This window comes from Haliotis cracherodii, unplaced genomic scaffold (assembly GCF_022045235.1).
Source record: "Haliotis cracherodii isolate W230 unplaced genomic scaffold, xgHalCrac1.p SCAF_2, whole genome shotgun sequence".
Classification (NCBI taxonomy): Eukaryota; Metazoa; Mollusca; class Gastropoda; order Lepetellida; family Haliotidae; genus Haliotis; species Haliotis cracherodii.
The window spans coordinates 23,696,767-23,717,639 of record NW_027266275.1 but is presented as its reverse complement, the minus strand read 5'-3'; the positions used below and the strand labels follow the sequence as shown (position 1 = coordinate 23,717,639).

Sequence of the window (20,873 nt, the reverse complement as noted above, 5' to 3'; positions counted from 1 at the left end):
TCTTTTTGCAGAAATATCAAATATTTCTACATAAATTTTCTGAACATAAAGAGATGTTTCTACTGCATGTTGTACATGTTTTTAAGTACAAACTACTAGTGCAGGTAACACTCAGTATTTTAGAATGCTACTGTTTATTATTCAAAGGAAATATTTAAAATGTTTGAAACTGCAAGCATAACCATATTTTTCACATTACTCTTGAAAGTTAACATTCAGAGAGGTGTTTGGCTTCGTGTGACTAGATCTTGCCAAATTATTGCTTTATTCTTGATCTTTAGTCACAGCGGTCATAGCTGTTGGGCTTTCGTGGCCCCCAACAATATGTTGGCGACTTTCGTGCATTGTTGATCCATATCTTCTAAGTCTCGTCCTAGGGTTAAGCCGGAGAACCTCTAGGCTTCAAGATAACGCTCCCAAGTATATTATGACGACAGCTGTTAAATAGTTCCACTAGCGAAGCATGGACCAGAATCAAAATAGATAAACATGGTGAGTACCTCGGCGGTAGGTACTGCACTGGTAATAACTTGAATAGTTGCTGTTATTTAATAAGCACCTCAAGAAGCTTCATTGTATATGGACTCCACCACAACTAAAATGGATGAAATACAATAACAATGGTTGTATTTCCTATTTTGATAAAAATATGTTCTCACTTTTACTGATACATTACAAGTAGTCAGCTCAGTTCAAGTCACTTAAGACACAGTTAGGAATTTCATATATGCATAATTTATTAACAGGGGGGGGGGGAGAACATGACAATACATGTAAGCTCTTTCATCGATGTGGGACAATATGGCCACAATCAATCTACATGGGTGCTGAGAGGTTTCAACTTGCATTCATGTATAGATGCACTACATGTGCTACATACTGTGGCTGTTCGTCAGTATGAGGATCGGTTCGAGCAGGTCAAGGCAACCCAGGAAAAAGTGTCTGGTTTATATGGTGCTCATGACTCAAGATTCCTTTATCTGAATAATGGCATTTCTATGAGGCCAAGCCAAGCATCTAGCAAGGATGTGCAGAGCAAACAGTATTGATGTGACACTCAAAGGATGATTTGTGTGTTGTATGTTTGTTTTCTGAAAGATGTTTTGGGGAAGTCATCTGAATGTCAGAAAGCTCTGGTTGTCTTCATGTGGAGGAACCCTTCTTTGAGGTTACGAGAGCCATTGGAGAGAATAAGTCTACGAAAGAATCATGTTTAAGATACCGTGAGACGAATTGGATGAAATGAATTTTGCCCCAGATTGATTGGGCGTTGATTGATGCTCATGATGTCAATCACTGGCTTGTCTGGTCCAGACTCGGTTATTTACAGACCGCCGTCATGTAGCTGGAATGTTGCTGAGTGTGGCGTCAAACAACAAACAAACTTCAAAGGATTTGAGGTCACTTGTCAGCACCATACCTGTGCTTGTGGGTTTCATCAAAGTGGTAAATGTCTGAGACCTGCATCACTTCGGGCTTTCCTCCCACATTAAGCTGACATGCCGTGATATAACTGGAATACTGTTAAAAGCGGTCTTAAACCCAAATCACTCACTCCTTTTTTTTCACATTGAATTACACCTAGAGACTTCACAATTGGGTTTTATGCTGGAGAGCCCTTTAGTATGTTCTCAAATATGACACCTGATGTTACTGAAATTTACTGTCGAGGTTATACATAAAATGAGATGTTCACAATCAACTCAAGAAGTGTTGACTGTATTAAGATGAAATCTGGTACATAGATTTCTTATAGTGCCACATTGAAGTGGGAAGGTTTTGAGTGACCTTCATGTAAGTTGAAGGTCACTAGAATGGTCCTTCTTAATGTATTTCTGCTTCTGTGTGTTCTGAACCAATAAGGTAGCTGGAGGTATGGGACTTTGTTTAAAAGTTGCATTGGGCACATTTTGTCCCAAACCGGAAGTTGAGTTGTGAAAGTACAAAGTTGTTTGAATCAGACATAAGGGATTGAAGATGAAAATTGGGTGAGGTCAGCTGTCTTTAAAAAGTGAAAATGGTTGTTCATGCCATTCTGGTGGGAAGTTGAGGGGTGTTCAGGAAAAGGAGTTGGGCTGCTGCTATTTTTCCTCGCAGTACAAACAGCTTTCTAGTTTGTTTTCTTTCATTGTTTGGAGAATATAAAGTCTGAGATGTTGGGGTGTTGATATTTGGCATATATGCATTGTATATGTGTATGGTATATATGAGACAATTCTTTTGTGGAAGTGTAGATCATTTATACCGTTAAAGATGTATTACCTGAATTCTTTGTGAACAATAACTCAACATTATTATGCAGTATACCATATTCAATAAATACAGTATTCCCACTGAAGAAATCAGTGATCATCTGTCCATTCAATAAATTGTTATTCATCTTGACATGTCGTGTAAACATTGTTATTTTTAAGTCAGAAATGTTGAAATAAAAACATATGCCCAACTATTTTTGACTTTTCAATTTGGGAACAGCTGAAGAGCACAGAATGATGCCCAAATATTTTTTTATATTTTTTTATCCAGACCAGCAAGCCTTTCGGCTCTGTATTGCACCTGAATGAATGTTTGGAATATTACCTATATGTATATATATATAATATCAAGTAACAATTCAAAAAGACTAAAATTCATGCTCTACAGTGGTAAACATTTGAAACCTGCATCACATAAGGCTTTCTTCCCACATTAAGCTGACGCTCCATGATATAACTCAAATACTGTGCAAAGCGAGATTAACCCCAGCTCACTCCAATCCCTGATTGTTCGTATGTTTTCGCTGAGCTCATCCTCGTTGTTGTATAACAAATACTGTTAAAATCCAGGTCGCTCACAATGTCCAATACAAACAAATGCTGTTGCTTGAAGCTGCACTTGGCACCATTCCACGTACTGTATTTGACAGTAGTCTACAAATAATCGAGTCAGGTCCATACAGTCCAGTGATTGAGCATTAAAGGGGAAGTGTACACGCAAAAATCACTTTCTTTTTCTAAACAAAACGCAATTTTAGAATTAGTGAGTATCTGTGTTTGAAAATATACACTCATTTTTTTTCACAGTGAAAGTAGGAAGCTCACAATAGTGTGAAAGTGATATGCCGTTATGAGGCCTTCGTTTTACGAGCGAAATAGGCCTGAGTTATCCCCCTTAGATTATGACGTAATTGGTGCCAATTCAACTGGGTCCCTGTCTATTCTCAACGCAAAAGATATCAAGGACCAGTTTGCGGTAAAACAACATGGTCTACGACACACTCCGGCGCAGTGGTGACTCAGCATAACACAATTCTGGCTGGCATCTGAGATGCTAGAATCACAAAACTGTACCTACACCACGTGAAGCGGCTCTAACAAAGCATGATGACGTCATAGTGTTTATCAATTGGCACCAATGACGTCATATTGCAAGGGACATAAGCCATGGTGTTTTTGTTATGGAAATAGAACACTTGGTAAATGTGAAAAATATAAATCGTTTTAGTGCAAAAAATATGTTAATTAAATATGATGTTTTTATATTTTTGTCTATGACACTTCTATGTTAACACTTTTAATGTGGAAAAAGTACAAGAAAAAAAGGTTCATTTCCGTGTGAACTTGCCCTTTAATCAACACAATTGGGATGACAACATCCATGAACAGACTAAGCAAGTCTTATTCATATCTCACTGTAATGTTTGACAAATGGACCAAATTTAATTGATATTGTATATTACCTTATAATTGTAGGTTGAGACAGTGTACTTTAATCAGTCCCATCACTAAAGACACTTTTCCAACTGAATGCTACCTATCACTTCCAAACTTACTGCCAAATCAGCTTTAGTAATATGGCACTGTTTTGTGTTCACAGATCTTTAAAGACTTAACATGGTACCATTTGGGCTATATTGCTAAATGAACCTTGCAATGTATTACCTACACATAATTTCCATGGTCACTTATCTTGTGGGTTATTCTCAAAATATGTCATCAGTGTGCACAGGCCATTAATATGACATATTATACAGCACAGGTTTGTTTAATGTCACACTCAACTCTGGGATGGTGTTATGATGGTATATGGACCAGAATGTTCAGTAGCCATAAAACATTTTGACTTTCGCAGTCAATGGAAAAGCTCTTTATTGTGTACACTTCACATTAAAAAAATAACATTTGGACTAAGTGATGGAAACCAGTATACACCATCAGAAAAGTCACACATTTTATCAACCCAATCCCTGGTAAGCCATGTTGGGATTCCAGGTTAGAATTGATGAACCAGTAATCTTTGCAATCTTCGACATTCGAGGCTTGGTTGATTGTGGGCCATCGTACCCTGATGGTGTGGATTGTTCACTATAACATTCAATGGATTATCCAGCCCAGAGTATATATTCAGCTGGTCATATAGCTGTTTGTTGTTTTACGCCGCACTCTGCAATATTCCATCTGTATGATGACGGTCTGTAAATATTCTAGGCTGGACCAGACAATCCAGTGAGTGACGTGCAACATATGGCTGTAATATTGCTGAGTTAGGCATCGAACAACCACAAAATTGTTATAAACAATGGAAATGCCGACCATTCTGCCTGAGAACTTTGAAATGGATGAAGTATTAATAAAATATTGTCAAAATATTTTTATTTTTTCTAAAACCTCTATATACACAACATAAGTAGTGGCTATATGCAAAGACATGAGGTAGTGTATCCTAGAGAAATGATGGAGAGAGTGAAGCTGGTTTGGTTTAGTTGCACAGGTATTAAGTACTTTTATCATTTGGTTAAAACAAAGCAAGTCTTGTGCTCTGACAGTATGACCAACATAAACGTTGACACATTTAACAGGCTTTCAAATCTAAAAAAAGGAATTCTACTTCTTCAATTTTTCAAGTGTATGGGTATATGATTGTGTGAAAAATATGGAATGTACACTTCTGCTTGCCAGTTAAGTTTTCACTGTTGTCCTGTGACCCGTCGCATCATCATTAGGGCGGTAGCTCCATTGTCTGCAGGAACCTGTTGACAGTCAACATCTAAGGTAAAAATCTAAGGTAAAACAGTGTAACAGCACTGTAGCTCACACAGCTTATACGTGGTCCTGTGCACAGCGCACAAATCCGGTGCAACATCGGTCCCACAGAGTCCTTGGATGGGTGACAGCGTTTTGGCTGTTGACAGTTTCTAGGGCATCGGTTGGTTGGTTTGTTGTTTAATGCCGCACTCAACAATATTCCAGCTATATGACGGCGGTCTGTAAATAATCCAGTCTGGACCAGACAATCCAGTGATTGGTATCAAGAGCATCAATCCATGGAACTGGCATGCTTCAACCAAGTCAGCGAGCCTGACCACCCGATCCCGTTAGTTGCCTCTTACGACAAGCATAGTTGCCTTTTTCGGCAAGCATAGGTTGCTGAAGACCTATTTTTACCCAGATCTTTACCGGTCTCAAGGGCTTCGGTCCTGCCCAAAACTGAAGCACATGTGGTGTCTCTTTAGTCAAGTGACTTTGTTCGAAATGTGCCTCTGTTCACATTCATCCAGCAGTGAATGTATACCCGGTAGGATGAGATGACAATGTGGTTGTTAACCTTCTAGAGCCGAACAGGCGGCTTAGGTTGTATGATCCCCAGGGAGCTGAGAATTATTCTTGAGTGCACATTGATCCAGTGACCGGGGTTATAGTAGCGCTTTTGAGTATGCCCCCCCAGTGGTGTGGAGTAAGTGAGTGAGTTTGGTTCTATGCCGCTTTTAGCAATATTCCAGCAATATCACGGCGGGGGACACCAGAAATGGGCTTCACACATTGTACCCATGTCGGGATTCGAACCCGGGTCTTCGGCGTGACGAGCGACTGCTTTAACCACTAGGCTACCCGACCGCCCCCAGTGGTGTGGAAATATGCACAATATAAATAGAACATTTATTGTAAGGAAAGCTGCTTTACAAAACTTGCTGTCAGCGTTGATATTCAGATATCTTCTGCATAATTACGGAAAACTAACACAAGTATCCTGATAATTTGAACACAATTACATTACTCCTTAGTTTTTTATTATGGCAGCCATATTGAAAATAGGATTCGATACCTTTTTAGCAAATTGGGGTGTCATTATTGGTTAGAAAAAGTATGTTTCAGCTTCATTGGTAGTGTGGTTTCTGAGAAGATGATGTTTTTACTACAGATTGTGGACAAGTCAGCAACGACATATCAACTTTCCATTTGACATTAATGTATTTATGTTACCATAGTAAAAGTTACATTGCTGACTAGCATGCCTCATGGACATCTGACAATAACAGTGACATGTTCTTTCCTGAGATTCAACTCACCATGTGACCAGCCTTCAGTATCCAGTAAAAGGAGAAGTTTCTGGCAGTCTTCACAAACCCGTTAGTGATTCCATGAACCATGAGTGGTGTCCTGATGGCCTGTCTGAACATGTCGGCAATCTGCAGTCGATACACCCATGCCTCTGTGCCTGAAGGAAACCAATTGGTCACATATCCAGGAAGTACTCAAGGTCAGATCATCAAACGGAAACCTTGATTTACATCACTAATTCAACCACTTACACTTTCATAGATTATAGGACAAATGGTCACACAATTATTCATTATCCTTGGTTCAAGAAAAAAATATCTTCAGGGTAGTGTGAATAAATTTGATTTAAAATGAGGCTGACCCACCCATGTGTCTCCACAATGAGGCTGACCTACATAGTGTCTCCACAATGAGGCTGACCTACATAGTGTCTCCACAATGAGACTGACCTACATAGTGTCTCCACAATGAGGCTGACCAACATAGTGTCTCCACAATGAGGCTGACCAACATAGTGTCTCCACAATGGGACTGACCTACCTAGTGTCTCCACATTGAGGCCGACCTACAAAGTGTCTCCACAATAAGACTGACCTACATAGTGTCTCCACAATGATGCTGACCTACCTAGTGTCTCCACAATGAGGCTGACCTACATAGTGTCTCCACAATGAGGCTGACCTACCTAGTGTCTCCACAATGAGTCTGACCTACCGAGTGTCTCCACAGTGAGGCTGACCTACCTAGTGTCTACACAATGAGGCTGACCTACCGAGTGTCTCCACAGTGAGGCTGACCTTCCGAGCGTCTCCACAATGAGGCTGACCTACCTAGTGTCTCCACAATGATGCTGACCTACCTAGTGTCTCCACAATGATGCTGACCTACCTAGTGTCTCCACAATGAGGCTGACCTACATAGTGTCTCCACAATGAGGCTGACCTACCGAGTGTCTCCACAGTGAGGCTGACCTACCTAGTGTCTCCACAATGAGGCTGACCTACCTAGTGTCTCCACAATGAGGCTGACCTACCGAGTGTCTCCACAATGAGGTCCAGCTGTCCACTGTACACTACAACCTCCAGTGTGGTTTCAGTCACCAGATAGTCCACTGGAACAAGATGTAACTAAACATTAGATCACTGAATTGCCCTGTAAGAAGTACCTCAGAATGTTTGAGCTTTAATGAGGTAGCAGGGTATTGGTTATTGGGGTAGCAGGATTTAAATAACAGATGAAATAGTTACTGGTATTTTATGATGAGTACACACTGCATTGAGGATCAATACCGGAAAACACAGGAACAGGGGTCAGCTGCCAACATCCTACCTATGTCTGTGACTGGCTTCATGAAGTCTCCCTGCTGTTTCACAAACACCATTCCTGCCTGACCTGTAAGTACAATTCTACCAGGTAAATTAGGTAATCACTCCATTCTGATTCACCTCAATCAGAGGTTTCAAATCACAATAACCACCTCTGAAACAGCGCATTTGACATCCACTGATGAGCTACAATCCATTTTGGCCAGGAACCAGGAAAAAAATTGACTAAAAAGGTATTTAAAGTTTGAGGGACAACAGAGAGGTTTAAATTTGGCACATTTCTATATCTGATCATGATGTCACATCATTTGTGTCCCAAACAATGTGATGTCATGGTGACCAGCAGTGTAGACCTTAACCTTGAAAGGGTTACTTAATTTGGTGGGGTGGCCACTTCATGTGGCTTACGAAATAGTTGTGCTAAACACTAAGAATGCCTGTCATTTATTTGAGCAATGTATTATGCATATACTGTGCCATATCTTGTTTAAAGGCTATTATAAGTGTTTTGCTTAATTCCAATCAACAATGCACTCAAAATATTTTGCTCATGTAGATTCATTCAACATATTTGTAAAACCAGTGAATTAACATGGTTAAATCTACAGGTATTACCTGTAAGCTTGCATTACATTGAACATAAACATTGTTACAAAAGGATGACATCAAAGAATCTCACAACAAAGCGCAATATTTATATACTACTTGAAAGAAGTTAAAGTACACCTGATTTTTCATGTTATGACAGTTAATATGTCATGCCATGACAGATTAACTTTTGTAATATTTTTGTTTGTTGTTTAACGCCGCACTCAAAAATATTCCATCTATGTGACGGTGGTCTGTAAATAATCCTGTCTGGACCAGACAATCCAGTGATTGATATGATGAGCATGGATCCACGCAATTGGAATACGACGATATGCATCAAGTCAGCGAGTCTGACCACCTGATCCCGTTAGCTGCCTGTTACGACAAGCATAGTCGCCTTTTACTGCAAGCATGGGTTGCTGAAGACCTATTTTATCTGGATCTTCAGGTGTCTATAGTCATATGAAAGAATGGGGTGTTCTTTACCTTTTTTGAAGTAATATAGGAGAGTAAAATATATGGATTTTGTCAATGGCAAAATGCACAGATATTTACATATGTGCTGATGTTGGTAACTATGACAACCCACCTCCCCAGGTAACATTCCTCGGGATGATCTTCAGCTTCTCTCTGATTGGTCCGTTCATCAGCTGGTCCAGCGACATGGCTTGGAGTGGGGCAACATGGCGAGTATATAACTTCTCTGACAAACAAGATCATATATGACTTGGGCATAACGTCAAAACACTTTACAGTTTTGGATGTCTATTAGGGCTGACCAAGTTAATATTTTGGGAGACACTTTTATTTGAGACAGCCATTTATTGTGACTTGCCAAACTTTGAATGTCAAGAGATGTGCTTATTTTATCTACATCTACTTTACTCACGGCCGTAGTTGTTTCATTCATATCAAAGGGAGTGAGTGAGTTTTTTTACTTATTATCATGATTATATTAATATATAGTTATCAAATATTTAATAAACAACTGAACTGTAATAAATACAATGCAACACAATTGTAGATATATCTAAATATTTCTTTATAAATGCTATGATTTTTATTAATCAAAAATGTTCTTTTAATATTATTCAAATCACACATAAGATTCTTCAATCAACAATCATTACATTTCCTGCATGTTTTGTTTGTTTGTTTGATATTCCAGCTATTTGACAGCAGTCTGTAAATAATTGAGACCAGACTATCCAGTGATTGATATCATGAGCATCAATCTACGCAATTGGGACACCATTACATGCATCAAGCAAGCAAGCGAGTCTGATAACCCGATCCTGTTAGTCGCATGTTATGACTAGCATAGTTGCCTGTTACGGAAAGCATGGGTAGATGAAGAACTATTCTACCCAGATCTTCAAGGGCCACACTTTCTTTGTGAATGGATGTGATAACTGTATCAAGGTCATAACTCCATTAGGGCACCATTATTTGGATAAATGATCTACAAGACCATACAGGAACTGCTAGACTGATGTCACATGACAGGAAGAGGAATTGTGGGAAATTTATATGGGAATACTCAATGCTGGTGATAAGCATGATAAGTTAATGAAAATTTTAAACTACTGTAGCAGGGCGTGGAGTCATCCCACAGCTGACATCCTTACCTTGTCAGCTTGCTGATGGGGTTGACCTCTTTGGTCATGTGGACAAGGCGTCCAAGCTCGTGATCAGAAGGTCCATGGTTTGAATCCCATCACGGAACTCATTGTGGGGCTGAGCAAGTTCATATTAAACTTAGTTTATTAAAATAAGTTTCAGTACCCTTCTAATGCAGCCCATGGACTTCTGCCTTCTGTTGACAGGGGAGTATGTAGCAGGACATGGTGTCATCCCAAAACAGATATCCTTACCTTGTCAGCTTGCTGACAGGGTTAACCTTTGGTCATGTGGACATGACGTCATACCTCATATCAGAAGGTCCGTGGTTCGAATCCTGTCAAGGGTCTCAGAAATCTTAGGGCCACTATAATTACTTCAAAACTTAATTACTTCTTTGTACAATCCATTTTAATGCTACCATTACTGATATAACCTGAACAATTTAATAAATGGTTAGTGTTTGATGAACTCATTAGTTAACAAAGGTTTGACACAACCAGGCCCTGCTCATTATAAAGGAATCTGACTGTAGAGTGGTTTGTGAGGCAGTTTCACATACCTAGATATGTGAGATCCTGTCTGTCTGCCACCCTCACTCGCTCACTGCCACCCCAGTCTAGGATGTTGTAGAAGTTGACACCATTCGTCTCTTTCTCCACAACATTTTCAGTTGTGCCCCACTGCTCTGTTGCTTTGACCCACTGGCCTTGTTGAACCAGGTCTGCTGTCTCTTGTGCCGAATTATTCACAGCTTCCAATCCCTTCCGGTCTACCAGTGACTACAACAGTTGCACCAATACCTGACACGACACATCAACAGTTTGCACTAATACATGACACAACACACCAACAGTTGCACCAATGCCTGACACAATACACCAACAGTTGCACCAATACCTGATACAACACACGAACAGTTGCACCAATGCCTGACACAACACAACAACAGTTGCACCAATACCTGACACAACACACCAACAGTTGCACCAATACCTGATACAACACACCAACAGTTGCACCAATACCTGATACAACACACCAACAGTTGCACCAATGCCTGACACAACACAACAACAGTTGCACCAATACCTGACACAACACACCAACAGTTGCACCAATACCTGATACAACACACCAACAGTTGCACCAATACCTGATACAACACACCAACAGTTGCACCAATACCTGACACAACACACCAACAGTTGCACCAATACCTGACACAACACACGAACAGTTGAACCAATTCCTGATACAACACACCAACAGTTGCACCAATACCTGATACAACACACCAACAGTTGCACCAATACCTGATACAACACACCAACAGTTGCACCAATACCTGACACAACACACCAACAGTTGCACCAATACCTGACACAACAAACCAACAGTTGCACCAATACCTGACACAACACACCAACAGTTGCACCAATACATGACACAATACACCAACAGTTGCACCAATACATGACACAACACACCAACAGTTGCACCAATACCTGACACAACACACAAACAGTTGCACCAATACATGACACAATACACCAACAGTTGCACCAATACATGACAAAACACACCAACAGTTGCACCAATACATGACACAACACACCAACAGTTGCACCAATACATGACACAACACACCAACAGTTGCACTGACTGTCTACAAGTCGTATCTCTTGTATTTCGGTATCAGCAACCTGTGACAAGGCTTGTAGCCTACAAAGGCACACTAATGAATATTAAGATGAATGTTGAAAGGCCATTTCTCACATTTGTGTAGAGGTAGGGTCCCCAGGCTAGGACAGAGTCGATCGGAGAGATCCAGGAGTCTCCAAGGGCGATGCCACGGAAGTCACACGTTACCGACTTGGACTGGATAGCCTAAGGATGATATGGTGTGTTATCACTGAATGCATATAATCACACATGTGCGACACAAGTCTTAACATTTTGAAGTAGACTGACTGACAAGATTGACAAGATTCAATGTACATCACAGACTCATCGTCAGAAACTAAGGCCAGATATATTAAACAAGCCTACTCTAATTTTGCAAAAGAATTGAAATTTAACTCATTATACCAAAATATTAGCACATATCTTTCAGCATTATCTGTGATACAAAATGTCTATTGAAATTAATGGTGAAGAAAATGGAGAAACATACTCGTTAATAGAATGGAGAGACATACTCGTTAATAGAATGGAGAGACATACTCGTTAATAGAATGGAGAGACATACTCGTTAATAGGTGAGGTGAAATTGGGTTTAACAACACTTTCCAGATTATTGCACTCATATAGCGTCGTCAAGGGCAGATCAAGCCTTTTTAAAGGAGACAGGTCCAAAATATCAAAATCCTCTCTAAGGAAGAGAGAGAGTTGTCCACAACATTCTACATTTGGTTTTCAAAGGGGTAAAAAGTAAAAAAAAAGGCTGATTTTATAGTGCTAGCCCACTGAGATACCACAGTTTAACATGAATAACCCAATCAGACACAATACACTGACTCCAAGTTGACCAGTCTTTGTTTTAGCCCCATAATGTCAGTGCCAGGCAGGGTAACAACAAGTACCATCTTTAATGTACACTAGGGAAGAGAATGGAGAGATATATACCAACCTTGTAAAGGACCTGGGCAAAGGCAGAGGTCATCTTCCCACCATAGGACTCGGTGAACACATAGAAGGGCACACCCTGTACAACACATGGAGCAATTTATGCATGGGAGAGCAATTTACACATGGGAGAGCAATTTACACATGGGAGAGCAATTTACACATGGGAGAGCAATTTACACATGGGAGAGCAATTTACACATGGGAGAGCAATTTACACATGGGAGAGCAATTTACACATGGGAGAGCAAATTACACATGGGAGAGCAATTTACACATGGGAGAGCAATTTACACATGGGAAAGCAAATTACACATGGGAAAGCAAATTACACATGGGAGAGCAATTTACACATGGGAAAGCAAATTACACATGGGAAAGCAAATTACACATGGCAAAGTAAATTACACATGGGAAAGCAAATTACACATGGCAAAGTAAATTACACATGGGAAAGCAAATTACACATGGCAAAGTAAATTACACATGGGAAAGCAAATTACACATGGCAAAGTAAATTACACATGGGAAAGCAAATTACACATGGCAAAGTAAATTACACATGGGAAAGCAAATTACACATGGCAAAGTAAATTACACATGGGAGAGCAATTTACACATGGGAGAGCAATTTACACATGGGAAAGCAAATAACACATGGGAGAGAAATTTACACATGGAGCAGCAATTTACACATGGGAAAGCAAATTACACATGGGAAAGCAAATTACACATGGCAAAGTAAATTACACATGGGAAAGTAAATTACACATGGGAAAGCAATTTACACATGTGAGAGCAATTTACGCATGGGAGAGCAATTTACACATGTGAAAGTATATTACACATGGGAAAGCAATTTACACATGGGAGATAAATTTACACATGGAGCAGCAATTTACACATGGGAGAGCAATTTACACATGGGAGAGCAATTTGCACATGGGAGAGCAATCTACACATGGGAAAGCAATTAAAACATGAAAGATGCGATAACAACAGATTTCAAGCAAACTTTTTAAAAATCTTTCTCTAGAATGTACCTATATGTCTCTACAGTCTTGGCAGGTGTTTAGCTGGGCCCGCTCAGAGGCACAGTATTGGGCACAGTAGTAATAAGTGGGTCTAGCACAATGCAGACTAACCCTTTCTTTTCACAATTGGACAGTTTGATTACATCATTTAGATTTAAAATAATACATAAACTATCACAAAAAAGGTTAAACACTCTTGATACAGATCAGTAGGCATCCTTAATACTAGTCTTTCGCAGGAAGATTTGTCTTGAAGACAAGGATAATCAATTTACACATTTTACACATCAATGTTTTAATTGCGACTATAAATGCATTTCATTCCCTTCAACAACAAAGTGTCATCAAATATGAGTCGAGGATTAACTACATCCTCATCCCACCCACCTGAAACTCTGGCGCCTTCTTGAGGAAAGCCTGGAAGGTGGTGAGGAGATCTGCAGCTATCATCTGAACATCCGTGGTGTAGGCGTCGTCATTGTCAACATAGCTGAAGCCTGTTCCAACGGGGTTGTCAACAAACAGCAGGCTGGCTAAGGACAGCTGAAAAAACATCATGTCATGTTTGGTCTGGTGTGTGGAACATGTTTGGTCTGATGTGTGGAATATGTTTGGTCTGGTGTGTGGAACATGTTTGGTCTGGTGTGGAATATGTTCGGTCTGATGTGTGGAATATGTTTGGTCTGATGTGTGGAATATGTTTGGTCTGGTGTGTGGAATATGTTTGGTCTGGTGTGTGGAATATGTTTGGTCTGATGTGTGGAACATGTTTGGTCTGGTGTGTGGAATATGTTTGGTCTGTGTGTGGAATATGTTTGGTCTGGTGTGTGGAATATGTTTGGTCTGGTGTGTGGAATATGTTTGGTCTGATGTGTGGAATATGTTTTGTCTGTGTGTGGAATATGTTTGGTCTGGTGTGTGGAATATGTTCGGTCTGACGTGTGGAATATGTTTGGTCTGATGTGTGGATTATGTTTGGTCTGGTGTGTGGAATATGTTTGGTCTGGTGTGTGTATTATGTTTGGTTTGGTGTGTGTATTATGTTTGGTCTGGTTTGTGGAATATGTTCGGTCTGACGTGTGGATTATGTTTGGTCTGATGTGTGGAATATGTTTGGTCTGATGTGTGGAATATGTTCGGTCTGATGTGCGGAATAGGTCTGGTCTAATGTGCGGATTATGTTCGGTCTGGTGTGTGGAATGTGTTTGGTCTGATGTGTGGATTATGTTTGGTCTGATGTGTGGAATATGTTCGGTCTGATGTGCGGAATATGTCTGGTCTAATGTGCGGATTATGTTCGGTCTGGTGTGTGGAATGTGTTTGGTCTGATGTGTGGATTATGTTTGGTCTGATGTGTGGAATATGTTCGGTCTGATGTGCGGAATATGTCTGGTCTAATGTGCGGATTATGTTTGGTCTGGTGTGTGGAATATGTTTGGTCTAATGTGCGGATTATGTTTGGTCTGGTGTGTGGATTATGTTTGGCCGATGTGTGGAATATGTCTGGTCTAATGTGAGGATTATGTTTTGTCTGGAGTGTGGATTATGTTTGGTCTGGAGTGTGGATTATGTTTGGTCCTGGGTGTGGAATATGTTTGGTCTGATGTGTGGATTATGTTTGGTCCTGGGTGTGGATTATGTTTGGTCTGGTGTGTGTCTTAATCAAGTCTTTAATGACAAAATGGCAATTCTTTTTTCATGAGTCAACACATAGAAATATCCTACAGGTATTCTCAAAAACATATCTCCAGCAGAATTCGGATTCAGAAACAAGATGAGACCTAGCTTCTTCCCCATGTACCAAGATTTATAGATCACTAAATGATACAGCAACAGGATGCTAGTCATCAGGGCCTGCGTGCAGAGAGTCGATGGGGCTCACTTACCCAGGTCGTGTTCCTTGGACGCTGCTTGACATCTAATGGGCCAATTTCCTCAAAATTGCCAAAACCAGTGGACGATCCACCTGGGCCTCCCTGTACAATATAAGCAAACAGTCATCCACAATGGTTTCTGGTTTCAATGCCATGAAATGGACACCAGCTTGTGTTACAGCAGAAGTGTGACACCACATCAGCATCCAACACTCTTCCTTGTGACAACATCTGTACAAAGCTACACATTTGGGGGTCAGAGCCAAAATTATATACTTTTTTAATTTCCTGTTGTAGTTTATCTTTAAAACAATCCAGAATTTAAAAAACAAACAAGAGGAAATACACCAGCAAACACCAATATTGCAGGGTTTCAGATGGACGTCGGTCACAGGTCATTGACTGATAAAATTTCAATTTGACAGATGGTTTGTTTAAATAGTCGGACTTTTGACCGATAGAAATGCTAAGCAAGGCCTCACAATTCATAATTTCATAATTGAAAAAAAATAGTAAGGATTAGTCCTACTTACAGTATAGATTCAATAAAACAAGGCACAGCCATTAAAAATCTAGTTGAAATTCTAAGCATCGCATGTCTTTGCATCATACTTTCTGTATCATAGGGCAACACTGTCTCGAGCTATAGTGACTTGTCAAACGCTTTTTTTACTGCCACGTTCATGGCCAGATCATTGGATCACAAACAGTATTGCATTGATTTGTTGTTACGGTTCTTCCATCATTTTTGTTGATTTGACTTGTTGACTTTTGCCATTGACCTATTACTTTTCCTGGGTCCAAGTCATTGACCTACATACAGATTTTTGTGTCAAAATCACTGTATTGATTGCAAAGTCTAAAAGAAACAGAGAAGACTTAAGAAAAACTGAACACTCACTGGTATTTCTTTCATCCATGTTATTAAATTAAAATTGTTTTTTTAATGGAACTGAATTCAATATTTTTAAGAATGCATAATTAATATCAAATAATCTCCGCACACCTGTAACCACATGACAAGGGGAGCCTTGGAGCTGGGGGAGGTGGTTCGGTACAGCCAGTAAAACATATGGGCCCCGGGACGCACATCCACATACGCCCATTCCTGGTCAGCGCCCCCTGGTGACGAGTATCTCATCCAGTCCTCTTGTAGTGGGAAGAAAAAACACAACTTAGCTGGAATGTTATATTGTGAAACTTTCTTGTGGCCCTACATCTGGTACAGTACATTAATATTGCAGCTTCTCGTCAACTAAATCACAGGAGTTCTATTTAAAAATGGATACATAGAAATTATTACCTTTGTGTGCTTTTGTATGTCTTAAGGTTTGATTATTTTATTAATGACATTATATGACAAAGAGGTTATTACCCTCATGTGTTTTTGTATTGTAAATATTGTACATTAGAAATATAATTGTATTTGAGCCTTATAAATACTTTTGTTTTATATGCCTCATATATGACACTTATGATACAAAAACACACTAAGGTAATAATATCTTTGTCATATGACGACTCGTGAAGATCCGGGTTAGAACAGGTCTTCAGCAACCCATGCTTGTCGTAAGAGGCGAATAACAGGATCAGGTGGTCATGCTCACTGATGCATGTAATCATATCCTAATTGCATAAATTGATGCTCATGATGTCAATCACTGGATTTTCTGGTCCAGACTCGATTATTTACAGACCGCCGTCATATAGCTGGAATATTGCTGAGTGCGGCATTAAACAACAAACAAACAAACAAACAAAACATTATCATGTGTCATTTTTAAAAAAAATCAAAGTTTATGACATATTTTCATGCACTAGTGTGACTCAAGAAACCATAGAGGATCAGAAAGCTGACTGAACCACATCATGTACTTCATAGTGTCAAATGATTTAACACCATGTTTGTTGTCGTAAGCACTGACAGACTGGGAAACTTCACTCTAAACGTATTGGGATCATTATCCATTTACTGAGAGAGTAGGTATAACAAGGGTATTTTGGAGAAACTTAATAGGTTGTTTATGAAATACTACAAAGTTCTAGGTTAAAATATGAAATGGGAATAAGAAGGGTGACTGTATTGGTGTCGAGTAGAGGTATCCATTTTAAACTGCGGCATGGTATCTCAGTGGGCTAGCACTATAAAATCGGCATTAGTCTGGACTAGAACATGCAGCCACATACACACAGACACAGACAGACAGACAGACAGTGAGTGAGTGAGTTGGGTTTAACACCGCTTTTAACAGTATTCCAGTTATATCACCGCGTGTCAGCTTAATGTGGGAGGAAAGCCCGAAGTGATGCAGGTCTCAGACGTTTACCACTTCGGTGAAACCCACGAGCACGGGTATGGTGCTGACAAACCTAGAAACATAATCGGGGCGAACCGGGTTTCGAACCCACAATCATAGGTTTCAGGAGTGTCCAGGGGACGCAACTCTGCACAGCGAATCGCGGCGCCTTAGACGACTGGGCCACCCGTGCCCCCGACAGACAGACACACATGTGCATGCACATCGCTATTTAAGTGTAATAATCTTGAACGTAAAGTTAAAACACCATTTCACCTCATCTCAACATTGCATGACATGACAAATATGATATTTTAATGAGTGGTGCAGGGACCAGTGAAAATGGAACTTCGTCAATACAAGATCGGTACTGTAAGACGGATACAGGGGGACAAGAGGCTGGGTGTTTGGTTGGGAGGTGGATGGGGTAGAAAATCTAATAATGACTTTACTGTGGCCTTAATGGTGCCACTATGAGCAGGTTGGGTACACCACTAAATGTAGATGTTTTTCACGAACGTCTACTAGACTTCATGTGGCTTACCTGAGACCCGCGATGGGGTCCTACAGTCACGACACACAGGCATAGCATCAACCTTTGTTTTTATGAGTTTTGATTGTGACATTTTGCGCAAATCAGTTTGCTAATGCCATGATTACAACCTTTATTAAATAATGTTATTACATTGGGGTCAGTATACTGTGAGTGGGGTATCCATTTTAAACTGCGGCATGGTATCTCAGTTGGCTAGCACTTAGTCTGTCTTACAGACCCTGATACAATTATATATCAAATACAGCCCATGCAAGTCTATAATGTTTGGCAAGTCTAGATTACTGCAGTAAATGAAGAGAGTCTCTGGGCTCCCTTTTATTATATTTTTATTAAGATAATTGAACAACTGTTTTTTCTGTACGATATGTTCATTTCAGAGACTAGATGTTCGTCTAGCTAGCACTATAAAATCGGCATTAATCTGGACTAGAACAAGAAGCCACAGACACACACTGACACAATGATGTAGGGTCATGTCCTGACTGTAGGACCCCATAGCGGTTCTCGGCTACATATGTGGCTGTGCTTGGTTGTTCCTTTTCCCATTCTGCTCTTTGATACACACGAAGTGCGGGCGTTATTGCCACGTTAATGACACCCCTAAAGTAGGGCTGGGACGGGTAACTCGGGTACCCGGGTCCTACTCAGTACCCAGGACTACCCGGATCCGTGATTAGTCACGTGATTATATTGTTTAATGGCAAAAAATATCTAGAACTCCATGGTTACACTATAAGTGATAAATTTTCTTTGACTTTGCACACATTCCTTCTGACTTTATATGTTTGCATAATGATAAAACATCAGTCAACGTCAGTGTATGTATGACAAGATCGGATTATACCTGTATCTATATTTATTTTGACAGGAGTACCGTCCAACTTTCTCAATCGGACATGTTTTACCTATCTCTTGAGACCTACAGTGGGTCGGGTAATAGGGGGGTGGGTACCCGGGTAGTGAATTTGGACTCGTCCCAGGCCTACCCTAGTATAAAGTATACAGATAATGCCTCGGAAACTGGAAGGTTCTGTATATGTGCAGGAGGAACATCTCTGAAGAATAATCGTACTAGATCTCACCGTCCAATCTCTTCTGTTGCAGATGCAGGAAGTATATTTGGTTTACATATTTATACAGAATATTTTGTGCCGACGAGTAATGTCGTGCATTAAACATGTCGTCACTGAATCTTACCGTTTCCCACATATCCTGTGGACACACAGCTGAACGCAACTGCGAGCAGAACCACTAACAGATACTCCTCCATGTTGTATGTTTCTTCAGCACTGAACTAGGTGGGACGTTCACATGAGATCACGTGCTGGACATGGGATTCCCCTCGTGACTTGCGTTTCTAAAAATAGCCTCTCACCCTGAACGCGCAGGCAATCTCATGTCGTTGCTGGTACAATGTTATTAAAATCAGGTCTTAGTTATCGCTTGCACTGAACAGGACCTCGGAACTCTCTAGTGATAGATTAATTTTGTTTTGCTTTGTTGGAGATTGATAATTTGTTAGAAAGATGTTATTGCCGTGTGGACTGTATCAATACAAATATGAAAAAAACCATGAATTTATTTGTCGGATCGTACGTTTTTGGACGAACATGTTTATCGCGATTAATCGCGCTATAACAAGAGGTGTGTCGCCACACAGACATTGTATTTATAAATACTCAGATGATGGCCTGTTTTTTAAGATAAAGTCGTCTTTTGTAAGTGAGTGAGATGTTTTACAGTTGTTCACGGATTAACGAGAACATTACGAATGTTCTTAGTATCCGAAAACCCATAGCACGGGGATATAATAGGGGTCATGAAAACTTCCTATTGATGACAATATTTGTCATACAATGTTGGTATCTCTAGGAGGATAATGAAGAGGGAAAATGGATACATAGTTGAGAAAGTATAACAAAAAATGATAGTTATTCATTCATAGATGAAAAATCTTATTTATATCCCATGTCCTAAAACTACGCAACGTGTATTAAGATGAAGGAATTAATATCACATGCTGTCCATGAATTCTTTCTCGACCTTCGTGTTTCTGTCCTAACATCTAAAATCTCTTAAGAAAGATTCCATGACATCAAGATAAAACGGTTCAGGAAGTCAAAGTGTTGCTTCATAGATTTTAAACGACTTTCAGTTTCTGAAATAATGTCTTTGGATATGCAGCTGTTTGCTCAACAGGCAGACAAATACTTTCAGTTTTGCAAGACTTTGTATGTGTGCACCACCTCACCCCTCTTTTGTCTCAAACAATGTCCGTGCCAGTCTGTGTGTACGTTATGGTTTACTTCATGGCTGAGGGCGTGTGCTCCCCCATGTTTCAAATTCTTGCATCCACTGATCCACACTATTGCTTAGTGCGGCGTAAAACAAAAAACAAACTGATCCACAACTGGTGACCGATTAACCACTCTGGCTAAACCCACAAGCACCGACTTTTGTAAGACCAAGAATCGTACTCAAGGCAAATCCATTGCTTTTATTGTCAGTATGAATACTTTTAAAAGAGTGAGTGAGTTGGGTTTAACGCCGCTTGTAACAGTATTCCAGTTATATCGCCGCGTGTCAGCTTGATGTGGGAGGAGAGCCCGAAGTGATACAGGTCTCAGACAT

General features: G+C 40.1%; 1 protein-coding gene across 1 annotated transcript; it reads right to left on the bottom strand.

Moving 5' to 3' along the window:
- Nucleotides 1-4,110: 4,110 nt before the first annotated feature.
- On the bottom strand, nt 4,111-19,560 carry LOC139467784 (retinoid-inducible serine carboxypeptidase-like). The gene is made up of 12 exons (XM_071249290.1): nt 19,440-19,560; nt 16,396-16,538; nt 15,402-15,491; nt 13,903-14,058; nt 12,486-12,560; nt 11,633-11,743; nt 10,416-10,635; nt 8,823-8,936; nt 7,647-7,709; nt 7,351-7,428; nt 6,326-6,474; nt 4,111-5,008 (listed from the first exon to the last, which is right to left on the bottom strand). Exons 1-12 carry the CDS (start codon nt 19,510-19,512, stop codon nt 4,946-4,948), a joined length of 1,335 nt encoding a protein of 444 aa, XP_071105391.1. The 5' UTR covers nt 19,513-19,560; the 3' UTR covers nt 4,111-4,945.
- Nucleotides 19,561-20,873: the final 1,313 nt, after the last annotated feature.

Excerpts from the sequence above, each read along its gene's own strand:
- LOC139467784 (XM_071249290.1), bottom strand. The coding sequence starts at position 19,512 with ATGGAGGAGTATCTGTTAGTGGTTCTGCTCGCAGTTGCGTTCAGCTGT. Across the intron at positions 15,492-16,395 it reads CCCTTGTCATGTGGTTACAG|GGAGGCCCAGGTGGATCGTC; the intron begins GTGTGCGGAGAT and ends TATATTGTACAG. Across the intron at positions 11,744-12,485 it reads TTGCCCAGGTCCTTTACAAG|GCTATCCAGTCCAAGTCGGT; the intron begins GTTGGTATATAT and ends TATCATCCTTAG.